Consider the following 14,015-nt stretch of genomic DNA (forward strand, 5'->3'; position numbering starts at 1 on the left):
CCAATTATATAAAATATGCAATAATATAAGTTTTTTCATTAAAAACAAATACAAACAAATTGTCGCTTTTAAAACCGAACATTTCACTAAAGGGCAAAAATAAATCCCGGATATGCTTACTGTATGTTTTATTGTACACTGAACACATATTTCGTCACGAAAATCAGTTGTTCACTTTCATTCCAAAATCAAAATTTCTTTGCAAAAATATCTAAAGACAACTTTAAAGTCTAAACATCAAAAGTGATACACCATGTTTACAAGAAAATTGCATGTATGTTACATTGTATAAAGAAGTATGTGCTACATTAAAAGTACTGATAAGTCATAAAGGGGTTAATGTGTAATAATAACTGAGACAAAATTCGCATGCACTTTACATCATATGAATAGGTTTTTTTTATCAGAAGAACTAATTGACAAAGTACTGTTACACCACTGTCCCATGTTAGGGGAGGGTTGGGATCCTGCTAACTAGTTTAACCCCGCCACATTCTGTTTGTATGTCCCAAGTCAGGAGCCAGTAATTCAGTGGTTGTCGTTTGTTTATGTATTACATACTTGTTTTTCGTTCATTTTTTGTACATAAACTAGGCCGTTAATGTTCTCGTATGAATTGTTTTACAAATATCATTTCGGGGCCTTTTACAGCTGACTATTTGATATGGGATTTGCTCATTGTTGAAGGCCGTACGGTGAACTATATAGTTGTTAATGTCTGTATCTGTGTCATTTTGGTATCTTGTGGAGAGGGAGAGTTGTCTCATTTGCAATCAAACCACATCTTCTTGTTTATAATTAAACAAAAACTGGTTATCAATCTGAAGATGCGACTTTATTATTCCATCACTTCTCCCCCGGCATAGCCACCAAGAACGTACACGAAGCCGCCCGGCTGAGCCGTGAAAAGAAGATTGGGGTGAAGCGGAAAATTTTGTGATACTACATCAAGTAAAAGATTTAGTCGGAATGTTACGAATAGACACTTATTCAATCGAAAATCTACCTTCACATATAATAAGTATTTTATGCACGTTTATTATTGCATATTTTGAATAATGTGACAGTATATACATTTTGTGTATGTGTGTAGGTGTTAAAATATCCGGCAAAATTACCTTTTTCTTCTCATGATAAAATAAAGTTACTATTTACATAGCATAATTGATTAGTTATACATATTTAAGAGTTTTTAAATATTATTAATGTAACGCCTACAACAAACCTTTGATTATTTTACCTATATATATACATTATACTTGTGAAGTACTATTATATTCAAGATTTGTATTCATATTTCTATTTTGTATTTTATTTCAATGAATAAAACATCAAAACGAGAAAGCATACAGTCGTGAATGCACTTTCAAGTCTAAGGAATACTCTTTAATAGCCCATTCATATTTACTTATTTTATAAAAATTTACCCAAAAATTCATAGGAATCTATGAAGGTCAGACGAATGACATACAACACAGTCAATTTCAAAGAACGAAAAGACCAACAAAAATCCTATAAAACAGAAAACCTAAATCAAAACAAAACAAATCCGACGAAACTCGGGGTCGACCTTACATATTCTTTCCGTCAAGCTGCTGAACCAGGTAATTAATGAGGATTGTGCACCTATGTGTACAACAAAAAGAACTTTGACAATAAAATATTCTGTAACGTCCAACATGGCCATTATGATCTCGGTAAAACATACAACATATAGTACTTCAGCTCTATCATTAAAACCTTTTGTATTAGAAGTTTCCATGTAAAATGCAACCTCCTATACAGAAAATTCTGAAATACAACAGAAAGTTTATAATATGTCATAATCATGGAATACTTTACTACACATGTAAGCGTAGTTGGGAGGTTGCTGATTAAAACTGGAAATTTAACAATAGATATAGGAAGATGTGGTATGAGCCTGTGTATATGGACATATTCAATGTGAGCTACTTTCTCGGTAGATCTACGATATACAATTAAAGATATGAAACTAATTGTATACTTAGTCTAGCCTCTTGTCAAAGTATCATAATAAGAATAAACATTCTTTATTCTTTTTTTTTGTTATAATATAAATTTTTCTTTTTCTTTTCAGTTCTGAGTCTTGAAGTTCATTTCTGGAACTTTTATAAATATATCATATTGATTAAAATTTAAGAAGTTATTTCAAATGTACATGCAAATGAATTGAAGCTTCAGTTTAAGTGAAACTATATGTTCAACTTCCAACATTGCAGCAGGGGCCAAGAAGAGTGCTTCTTATTAAGCCAAGAGTTACGATCCACTGCCCTACTGTGGATCGTAACCCTTGGCTAGACAAATTCCCCAGCAGCTAAAATTATGCTTTTTATTGGTTTGTTAATCAGCAGTTTTATTTATGTAATTTTAACTTTTGGTGGAAGACGTGTATATCAATTTAAGTAATTCCTCAGCCATTTCGCCTTTTTGTTTGTCCAGTCGTTAAACATGTGATAGTTGTTGGTTTATTCGGTTGGTCAAGTGTATACTAGCTGCTTCTGGGTTAAAGACTTGATATTATCATTTATGTATTGTTTAAAGAATCAAATCTTACGTATGTTATAAGTTTCTTTTACTTTAACCCTGCTGTGCCCCTATACATGTCATAGAAAAATAAATATAGTTTTGATTCAGAATTTTGATGCATGCAATTGTGTTTTGTTTACACTTTGAAGTTAATGCATAACACATTATGCATTATGAGTATATACACTGCTGGTAACGGCAATACAGTGCAGTAGGGCTAAACCATTCCGCGCTTTCGTTTGGAGATTCACTCTAATTAATACAGGTTTTATATAACCTTTTTTCTAATTTTTGTTATGATTGATTTCTTATACATGTATGTATATGACTTTTTTACATTTGGTCCTTATTGAGTCTTTATCTTTTCCCCCTCACATGACTTATTTACATTTGGTCCTTAGAGAGTCTTATTAACTTTTCCTTCATATGACTTATTGGGAATAAATTATTCAACAAGTTCTTTTTTCTTTTTTTAATTCAATATTCCAAGTTGTCCATGCATTATTTATGTCTCCAATGATTAACTCTGTATAAGTAACTCCTCTCTGACAACCACGACACAAAGATAAGCCTGATTCAGTGCTATAGTCAATAGATTTTAGAATGAATTCTCTTGCAATTTGATGTAACAGTTCAATACTATCTCGTTTTAAAAACTAATATAATAGCCCAGCTATTGATTTATAAGTTGTCACGGAGGCTGGTGAAGCTATGTAGGATTATATAGACGAATAGACGTTTTAAAGGAATTCAGTGCAGAACAGGAAAAAATGTTTAATAATTAACGAGCATTGATCAAGGCCAACGTCTAAAAACAGCTTTTAAAAACATATTCGCTGATTAAAAATTCAACTGTATCATCAGAGAGGGAAGAAGAAAGTTTATCGAAGTGTAGAAAGACCACGAGGTGTATAGAATGGTTCAATTATGCATACAAAATAGCAGATAAAACTGATATCATATGGAATCATCACTAAAACATCAGTTTATTGTAATGTTTACATAACATTCAGTTATCAGAACCCTGGGACTATTTCAATTGCATTTTGAACCCATTTTGGCAAAAGTCAATTTTTACACTATACTTCTAATAATTACGTACATTGCATGTATGTTTCGTAATGATACGTTATTTTGATTGGTTAACAGTAATTTCGCGTCCTTCTGAAATTAACATTCATTACACAATGAAATTTAACATTCATGATGTCAGGAGGTCCTACAATAAAATATACTTCGGTCAACGCTTTTACATCCAAATGATTTTACAACAAGAAAAATTCAGTTCTAAAATGAAGTATGACAGCAATATTTTCCAAATTTGTCCTACATTCTACATTAACACCCAATATGATATCATAAATACGATAACTTTCATCAATAACCCCAAATATTTTTCTTTGGACGCTAAAACTCCCCATTTTGTTCTTGACCTCCCTCATTCCAACCCCTTCTTTACCATGGTTCATGATGTATCTATCGTTGTGTTGTTACAAAAAATCAAATAAATGATATCAAATAGTGGAATATAACCGTTTATATGATGAAAGAAAGGTGAAAAATATAAACGGTTGATTTTACTTGTACTTGTTATTTTTAAAACCTGGGATGCCATTTGAAATTTATCAATATAACAACAAAGTAGCCTCGATCTGAAACATAATCCTCTAATTAAAATACATCATTTAACAATTTGTAATTTGATATTCCTTGCAATTCAGAAATATATATTAGAAATATCCTCGATTTAAACTTCCAATTATAATATAAAATTTGACCTTGTATTACCTGAAACCAAACCACTATTACTGATTTGTTGATGGAACTGTTAATTTCTAATAGTTAACAAACAAACTCAGCATCGAACTAAATAAACACAATTCACCAACGGTTAATATTCTATTGTTTTAGTCTGCAAGCAAATGTAGGACAAAAGACAATATTCAATCGATTGATTAAAAAAAGAGAAAATGATTACCTGTATCCAAGTCAATAACAGGTTTTTTAATTTGTTTTCCCAGAATATTTCATTGCTATAGAACACATCCAGTTAGGTGCGTGTTTGATGCAGATCAAGAAAAGTCTTGTCATATTAAAAGACATATATTGGGAGAACTTTGATATGTGCACAGAAAGAAATAGTTTCGCTGTTCATGTTTGAAACGAGAGAATGTGAAATACAAGAAATAATTATTTAAAAAAAAAATGCGATTTCATTGCTGTTTTCTATCTGACAACGGACCATAATTTTCTTTGTGTATAATAATGACACAAAGCATTATGCAAACTCAACAAAACTAAACGTGCAAGAACTGCGCTTTTACTGTTGTTCTTCTTCTTAATTAAGTTGTGGTTACGCTGTTGACAAGGAGTATATTTCTGCAGATTAATAGGCCCAAGACCACAATTAATGACCCCGCTTTTCGTTGTTCACGAATATAGTTCCCCTTAATTATAGTGTATTTTTTCTTTATTTTTTTTCTTTGCCTTTTTCATTCATTTGTTAGTTTTTATGGGGTGGAAATGAAAGAAGAGAGGTGAAAAAACTTTTTGTTGAAGGTATTTTAACTGATTTTAATATGGAAAGAGTGATTAGGTCAAGTGCAAAAAGGTAATATTTTCTGTTTTCGGAACATCTCTTGACTTGTCCATAGGGGTATGGATGTGTATTGGCTAAATTTGTAAGTTATATCAGAGCAATCTTTCTGAATTTTGGATATGTTTTTGGACTAGTACTATACATTACACACACAAAAAATTTGACAAAAAGATTAGGTCCATTTTTTTTAATGAGACAAAAAGTTATAAAGAACTAATAGAGAAATTAATTGTGGTCTGTGGCCATTGCAGTCAAGCTCTAAAGAGAGATAACTCAATATAGAAAATTGGAACATAGAGGGCACAGGTCATCGATTAAACATATTTTGATAGAATCAAAAAAAATTGAAGAGTTAACCAAGAAATATGTATATCTTAAGGTTTTCCTCCTGACAGATTTGGCGTTAATTAAATGTTTCCGCTAGGTAAGTTTATATGTAATATACAAGACAGATGTGACGTTAATCAATATCCTTAGCTGACCTTTAAAAAGGTTAATATCGCCCATACCTAAAGATATACCATAATATAGTACATAGATATAAGAAATTAAGTTAGCTCCATACATGACAGAAAAATATTGATTTCGACATTTAAACTTGTCTGCTTGTGTTTGTTTCATGTTTAAACTATAATTTATTGGATTTTGCCTTGATATGTCTTATGTAGATATAAATGTAGTCACAGAAAATTGAATATTGATCTCCGTATTAAAACGTTAGGTTTTAGATGGTAACATCTGTCTTAATCTGGAGCAAGTCGATCTGTAAATAATTTTACAGAATAGATATCTAAAATAACATCTTATTCATACATCTCGAAATATACTATGAGTTACAGAGGTAAATAACATTTAAAATGTACTCGAGTTTGCCTTGTGCATAACCAAACACTTCAAATTAAACTTATTCCAATGTTTTGTTCCTACTTGTTCTTACTAGTTGACTTTCTAAAAATAAACATTAATAGTTTAATGTGAAGCAAATAAATACTAGTGTAAATTGTAGCTAGTTTGCTGAACGTCCATTGGCACATATTACAGACACTTTTAAAAATGAAGTTACTTACCGTACCAAAGACGGTTACGCATCATTTCCGGAATTCATTCAGTTACATTTTCACCAAGAATAAAATCACTGATATCCATTAAAGATCATTAAATTGAACGGTAGATGAGTTTTAATTATAGGCAAACAATAATCAGTAGTTTAAACTCTCGCTTAATTTGTAGTTTCTGTTTATTTATTCAGGTATTGTGTTTCCACGTGGTTGGACAAAAATGGCAGTAAATTGGATTTATGTCCCATAAAGGTGAACGAATATTGCACACACTTTCACTTTCTATATATATAATTAGATCACGTCAATATGTTATTAATTTTTCATATTTTCCGATTGAATTAAGATCGCAAGGCCACATAAATCGAATTGTTTGTGCACTTCATCCTATTATCATTGTTTGCTCTTTGATGTAATGCCAAACAATTAATTGTGCATATCTTTATATCTAGAATAGATTAAAACCCATTGTGAAATTTGAGATGGAACGTACAATGCAAAGTTATGCGTAAACCGGAAATTAAATTATTAGACTAAGTCCTCTTAGTATACATGTAGAAATGTCAATATACATATATAATATATTATACTTATATAAAAGTGAGATACACAATAACTTCCTAGTTTCTTTAGTATGCTCTACATTACAGCTAATGGTTTAAATATCCATTAAAATATAAGTATTTATAATTCTTATCTACCAAATATAAGTGTGTATCATGAATGCAGAACGGATATTGAATACTTCATTGATGAGCTACCCAACAACACAACAAAACAAAATTAGCATTATCAATCATGACCCACCATGCAGTAGATACTAAGAAATTATGTTTGAATTAATATAAATGTCATATTCAAAATGATAAATCCAAATATAACTAGATACTAAAAGGCAGTTACAATATAATTATACTGAATTTTGAGTTTTTATTCACAGGTTAAAAGATACCAAAGATCTGTTCCCAAAACATGGGGATGTTATACTTTTACTTTAGAACGCGTTCCTCTCACTTTTTATCGCGTTAAAAGCAAATGTTACGAAAAAAAGCGTTTTACTAAAAACACAGTAAGTACTACATAAAGCATAATGAACAATACTACTAATAGTTAGAATGTTTCTATACATCAAAAAGCTAACTTGCAGATAATAAAATGCGCTAGACTAGTAAGTATTTTAAAAGCCATTAGGTATTTGATTCTTGCGTGTATACACTCAATTTTGTACTATGTATAATGCGAAAGGACAGGGAAACAATTGAAAAAAGAACTGAATATTATTGTGATGATTGATTCGGCTGTCCGTTCCAGTTTATAAGTGATACAGTAACACAATTGTATGATTGTTGACACAGGATATACAATCCAAAGTGCATTGTCATTTATTATATATTCTCATCCCGTTTCCCACAATTGTTAACACAGTATAGTTTTGACAGTTTCTTTAGTTATCACCTAATACTCCTCATCTTAACCATCTTTTATACGAGATACAACGTAAAACTAATTGCATTGCAAGGAATTTCACATAAATACGAACGATAACTCTTCCTACCTGGCTCTTCGTAACTTTCTGGCCACAGCTTGTAACTCATACCCATGTAAATCAGAATAGTTTCACGTTTAGTCTGTTTAACATCGCATAGATATTACTTGTAGATATTGTTAATACTAACACAAGATGTTGAGGCGACATATGTTTTATCACAAAAGACGAGTTATTGCTGAATACAAGAAAAAGTAATATCTAATCTATCTTTTTTATTTTGTATACCCGTGGTTATAATAAATAAATATTATGTCAACTTTCTGTTTTGTTTATAAGAAACTGTATCATATTTTTCATACATTCTTGAAAGAATGTGTTACATAAATATTGCCAGTTGGGTTGGGAAGACGGAAGTTGAAGAATCGATTTGCTAACGTATTTACAGTATACACATTGATCATTTGCATATATATCTTGAAGTCTACTGTTTATTTTATTTCCCATTGTTTAACGTGGTTATTTCATCGCTTTTTAAACATTACGTAATGATATCTACTGCATTGTAGTTTATCTATATAATATAAGGATTCGTTTATTTACAAAAGATATAATTGCTGGCCATAAGTATCAATAAATCTATGTTAATCAAAGTAGTTGTATAGGTTTTTCCTTGATAAAATTTATTACAACTTTCATAGCTGAACAGACGGCCCGAGAACACAGTTATTTCGTTTAGACAAAAAACGCAAATTAAAAGAATTGCACCTGCCCTTAAGCTTACCAAATGAGATTTTTACAGTGTTGTGTACTACTTTTGGGGAAAATAACATCCATCGACCCTTACTAAAAATTTAAGTTAGACAGTTTCAGACATACTAATTTTTTACCCTTTCAAACTGGACCAAATCAGTACTTTACCTAAATCTTCATATTGTCCGAAACATTTTTCAATAGCCCCCCCCCCCCCCCCCCTTTTACCCCCCCCCCCCCCCTTTTACTTACTATTTTAGGCATGCAAGATTAAAAAATTAATGTGGAAGGTGTATGAAAAAGATTTGCAAGTTATACACTGTCCACACCACTACTATTCAACTGTGTCCTCGGACCAGATAGTAAGCCCAGGATATATATATATATATACTTACAAATATTTAAATCATGCGAATTTAACTTTATCTGGTGCTGTTGCAACCTAAGTTTTGTTAAATATACCATGAATATATGATGTGAATTTGCCCCCCCCCCCCCCCCCCCCCCCAATAAAAAAAGAGAGAATTTCCACATCTTTTCAACATACCTCGAAAATCGAAATGTTCATTTGTGTTTATGATTAGCTCTAAAAGAACCACTTTACTTTGTTTCTTTTCTTACATGTAACAACTTCAAGATTTTAATCCTAGTCACATGTCTATATGATAAAAGTGCATGTACATTAGAACTATAGCCTCAGTATATAAATAATCCAATTATCAAGCAATTGCAAGTAATCACATTATCACCACCATGCAAATTGAAATAGCGATCACTTACAATAATAAAGAAATTGATGATAAAAGTGTAACATAAATTGGGAAGTAATTGATCATTTTATGAGGAGAGAGTTGTAATAATGAACGAATAATTTGTTACAGTGATTGATGGGGTCTAATCAATAGTAATACCTATCTAAGTATCCCTTATTCTTAGGGACAAGATTGTTACCAGTTTGAAGATTCTTCAACCAAGCTAAATCGAAAATGCTAGCATCCAACCATATATTGATAATCTTTATGTTTAAGAATATGTCTCTGACTTATTTTATAATTAACTAAGATACTCGTCATAAGACATCGATTTTAGGCTAGACTAAAGTTACATAATTTCATGATTTTTCCCTAACCGAATTACTGCGATGCATACATTTAAACTACATCCTTATATAAACGGAACTCGAGAAACGGAACTAAATTTTCAAGTTAGTACTGCAACCCACTCAATATTTAAAAGATACTTATTTATCTATTCAAGATGTATATATAGATATGTTTCCGTAAACATTGCTCTCAGAGAAATCTTGAACGTGCACTTGTATCCATTTCCTTAGTTGCTTTATGCTTACATTAACGAAAAATCTAAAATAAAATTTTGGATTATATGACGATCAAACCAGGGTTCAGATCTAGATTGTAAATTGAATTTAATCAGTATTAACTATGAATTCGAAACTAAAAAGTGAAGAAATACTAAATCTTCTTACCTCCATGCATAGCTTTGTATACAGAATACATGGTTATTTTATCACAGGCCTTCCTGATCTAAACACAGATACATTTGTATGTATAACTACAGTATACGCTTTTCATAATGATAAAAGAAAATACTAAAGGGCTACTGACAACTCAGATTACAAGAGTTATTGTGTAGTTTACATGTCAATTCATTTCTATTTTCCCCTCTGTCCTAGAGGGCAAATAACACACACGAAATATATATCGTTTTAAGTTTGTTTACGTTTTTTAGTCTGTTTTATGGACAGATTGGAGAAAATACGTATCAATTTTATTTAAGGAAAAGACAATAAATGTAATCAGAGCGGATATATTTTTTTTAGACTGCTACACTTTCACAATGGTTCCACGATGGGTACACGACAGATTTTTTTTAATTGTACTTTAATTGGGCTTTTTTCAGGTTTTCATGTCAAAGGTTGCGCGTGTTACTGTTGTGTCACTGTCGTACAACTGTCATGCCACTGTCACGACAGTCGCACAACAGTCGTGGGTCACTCGCGCGAACTACTATTAAGAAAGTCCGATTTATTGCGTACCAATTTTCTATTTGACTTCAATATTGTTCAGTGTCATTATAAGTTCGGCCCAAGTAAACGAAGTTTTTCGTATTAGTTTATATAATGATTGTTCAGAGAATTTATACAAGGATGTCGCTGGTTATTATACTGTTCACGGGCTCGAATCAACGCTATAACAGGACCATATTTTCCTATGGAATACCCATCCTCTTTAAATGGCAGACGGTATGTTTTTCCAAACTTTCATTCTCGCCGAATTGTTTTCTTCTAAATAAAACGACAGACAATCATTATTAATGTTGTGCGAGCATCGTACGAAATTTGGTATTTGTGAGACAATCGTGCGACTGCATGTATCACGAGTGCCTTGCGACAATCGTGCATTGTCGTACGACAGTCGTGCGACAGTGGTAGGATTGTTTTTATTGAAATGGTTTATGTTGGTACCCATGAACAATTTATTTATCGCACAACTGTGGTAAGACACTCTCATGACAGCCACAAGACAGCTAGTGACACGACAAAAAATCGTAGAGCAAATAAAAAGTGCATGTTCAATTTTCGTTCCACGACACACGACGGCCCCAAGATGCTCAAAATATCGTGGTTCTGTCGTACGACGATCACAGATGACACGGAATTTAACCAAATGGCATGTCGTGGCGCTTCATAGATGTGTCGTGGGTTCGTTGTGACCAGGGCTAAGTCTTTATATACTTATTTTGCTAAAAATGCATTGTTCCTCAATTAGAAATCGGTTTTGAGATGTGAAATTTTATCTTGGTAGGTTATAAGCTGTTCAATCTATACTTTTGATATGTACAATGAATTACTTTACAGCCTATATATACACACATAAGGTATATGGTCCGGGAACAGTTATCGTCATATGTAGTATATACACATAAGGTATATGGTCCGGGAACAGTTATCGTCATATGTAGTATATATACACATAAGGTATATGGTCCGGGAACAGTTATAGTCATATGTAGTATATACACATAAGGTATATGGTCCGGGAACAGTTATCGTCATATGTAGTATATATACACATAAGGTATATGGTCCGGGAACAGTTATAGTCATATGTAGTATATACACATAAGGTATATGGTCCGGGAACAGTTATCGTCATATGTAGTATATACACATAAGGTATATGGTCCGGGAACAGTTATCGTCATATGTAGTATATATACACATAAGATATATGGTCCGGGAACAGTTATCGTCATATGTAGTATATACACATAAGGTATATGGTCCGGGAACAGTTATCGTCATATGTAGTATATACACATAAGATATATGGTCCGGGAACAGTTATCGTCATATGTAGTATATATACACATAAGGTATATGGTCCGGGAACAGTTATAGTCATATGTAGTATATACACATAAGGTATATGGTCCGGGAACAGTTATAGTCATATGTAGTATATACACATAAGGTATATGGTCCGGGAACAGTTATCGTCATATGTAGTATATATACACATAAGGTATATGGTCCGGGAACAGTTATAGTCATATGTAGTATATACACATAAGGTATATGGTCCGGGAACAGTTATCGTCATATGTAGTATATACACATAAGGTATATGGTCCGGGAACAGTTATAGTCATATGTAGTATATATACACATAAGGTATATGGTCCGGGAACAGTTATAGTCATATGTAGTATATACACATAAGATATATGGTCCGAGAACAGTTATCGTCATATGTAGTATATACACATAAGGTATATGGTCCGGGAACAGTTATCGTCATATGTAGTATATACACATAAGATATATGGTCCGAGAACAGTTATCGTCATATGTAGTATATACACATAAGGTACATGGTCCGGGAACAGTTATCGTCATATGTAGTATATACACATAAGGTATATGGTCCGGGAACAGTTATCGTCATATGTAGTATATACACATAAGGTATATGGTCCGGGAACAGTTATCGTCATATGTAGTATATACACATAAGGTATATGGTCCGGGAACAGTTATAGTCATATGTAGTATATACACATAAGGTATATGGTCCGGGAACAGTTATCGTCATATGTAGTTTATACACATAAGGTATATGGTCCGGGAACAGTTATAGTCATATATTACGGATTACAAATATGTCGAGGTTTCTGATTGGATAACAACACAGAGATGTCAGTATATATTCATGAAAACTGCCGGGGTATATACGACGTTTTTATCCCCAATTGGAACCTCAAAAACGTCATCATAACACCGGTTACTATGTGACGTAGTCAAAAGCTATCAGACTGTCAGAGGCTCACAGAGGGAAATAATGACGTGCTTCAGTCAATAATACATTTTTGATACAAAATCACGCAATTAACACTTTTAATACTTAAATTTAATGTTAAAAGTGTTATTATAAATTATTACATACACGATATAATTATGTTCACAGCAAATTAGAAAATCCTTCACGTATGCCGAACATATAAGGTTGGGTTTTTCAACTTATATATGTGTTGTCAACAAATACCTGCACTGGAAAATAACATCAAGTCAGGGGTAATCCGTAATATATGTGTAATTCAGGTCTCAGAAAGGGTATATACTGTGACATTCCCGGCTTAGGGCTTATATCCCCTTCGCCTTCGGCTCAGGGGATATAAACTCTAAGCCGGGAATGTCACAGTATATACCCTGTCTGAGACCTGAATAACATATAATGTAGTATATATACACATAAGGTATATGGTCCGGGAACAGTTATCGTCATATGTAGTATATACACATAAGGTATATGGTCCGGGAACAGTTATCGTCATATGTAGTATATACACATAAGGTATATGGTCCGGGAACAGTTATCGTCATATGTAGTATATATACACATAAGATATATGGTCCGGGAACAGTTATCGTCATATGTAGTATATACACATAAGGTATATGGTCCGGGAACAGTTATCGTCATATGTAGTATATACACATAAGATATATGGTCCGGGAACAGTTATCGTCATATGTAGTATATATACACATAAGGTATATGGTCCGGGAACAGTTATAGTCATATGTAGTATATACACATAAGGTATATGGTCCGGGAACAGTTATAGTCATATGTAGTATATACACATAAGGTATATGGTCCGGGAACAGTTATCGTCATATGTAGTATATATACACATAAGGTATATGGTCCGGGAACAGTTATAGTCATATGTAGTATATACACATAAGGTATATGGTCCGGGAACAGTTATCGTCATATGTAGTATATACACATAAGGTATATGGTCCGGGAACAGTTATAGTCATATGTAGTATATATACACATAAGGTATATGGTCCGGGAACAGTTATAGTCATATGTAGTATATACACATAAGATATATGGTCCGAGAACAGTTATCGTCATATGTAGTATATACACATAAGGTATATGGTCCGGGAACAGTTATCGTCATATGTAGTATATACACATAAGATATATGGTCCGAGAACAGTTATCGTCATATGTAGTATATACACATAAGGTAC

At 32.4% G+C, this 14,015-nt stretch overlaps 1 protein-coding gene and 1 pseudogene across 4 annotated transcripts in view; one reads left to right on the forward strand and one right to left on the reverse strand.

Moving 5' to 3' along the window:
* Window positions 1–14,015, reverse strand: part of LOC139484855 (neuronal membrane glycoprotein M6-a-like) — a 60,402-nt gene that overhangs the window by 35,047 nt on the left and 11,340 nt on the right. The window contains exons 1-2 of one of the 4 annotated variants that reach the window (XM_071268857.1): window positions 7,760–7,916; window positions 6,214–6,652 (exon numbers count right to left, since the gene is read on the reverse strand). The exons of 1 other annotated variant lie outside the window; for it this stretch is intronic. In XM_071268857.1, the coding sequence (XP_071124958.1) occupies window positions 6,214–6,238 (25 nt within the window). In that variant the 5' untranslated portion in view covers window positions 6,239–6,652; window positions 7,760–7,916. Of the gene's footprint in view, window positions 1–6,213; window positions 6,775–7,759; window positions 7,954–14,015 lie in introns of those variants that run through there. 2 more of the 4 variants (XM_071268855.1, XM_071268856.1) reach the window with 2 other exon arrangements.
* Window positions 9,941–14,015, forward strand: part of LOC139484856 (thiamine pyrophosphokinase 1 pseudogene) — a 42,549-nt pseudogene continuing 38,474 nt past the window's right edge.

Source organism: Mytilus edulis, chromosome 8, assembly GCF_963676685.1.
Source record: "Mytilus edulis chromosome 8, xbMytEdul2.2, whole genome shotgun sequence".
Classification (NCBI taxonomy): domain Eukaryota; kingdom Metazoa; phylum Mollusca; class Bivalvia; order Mytilida; family Mytilidae; genus Mytilus; species Mytilus edulis.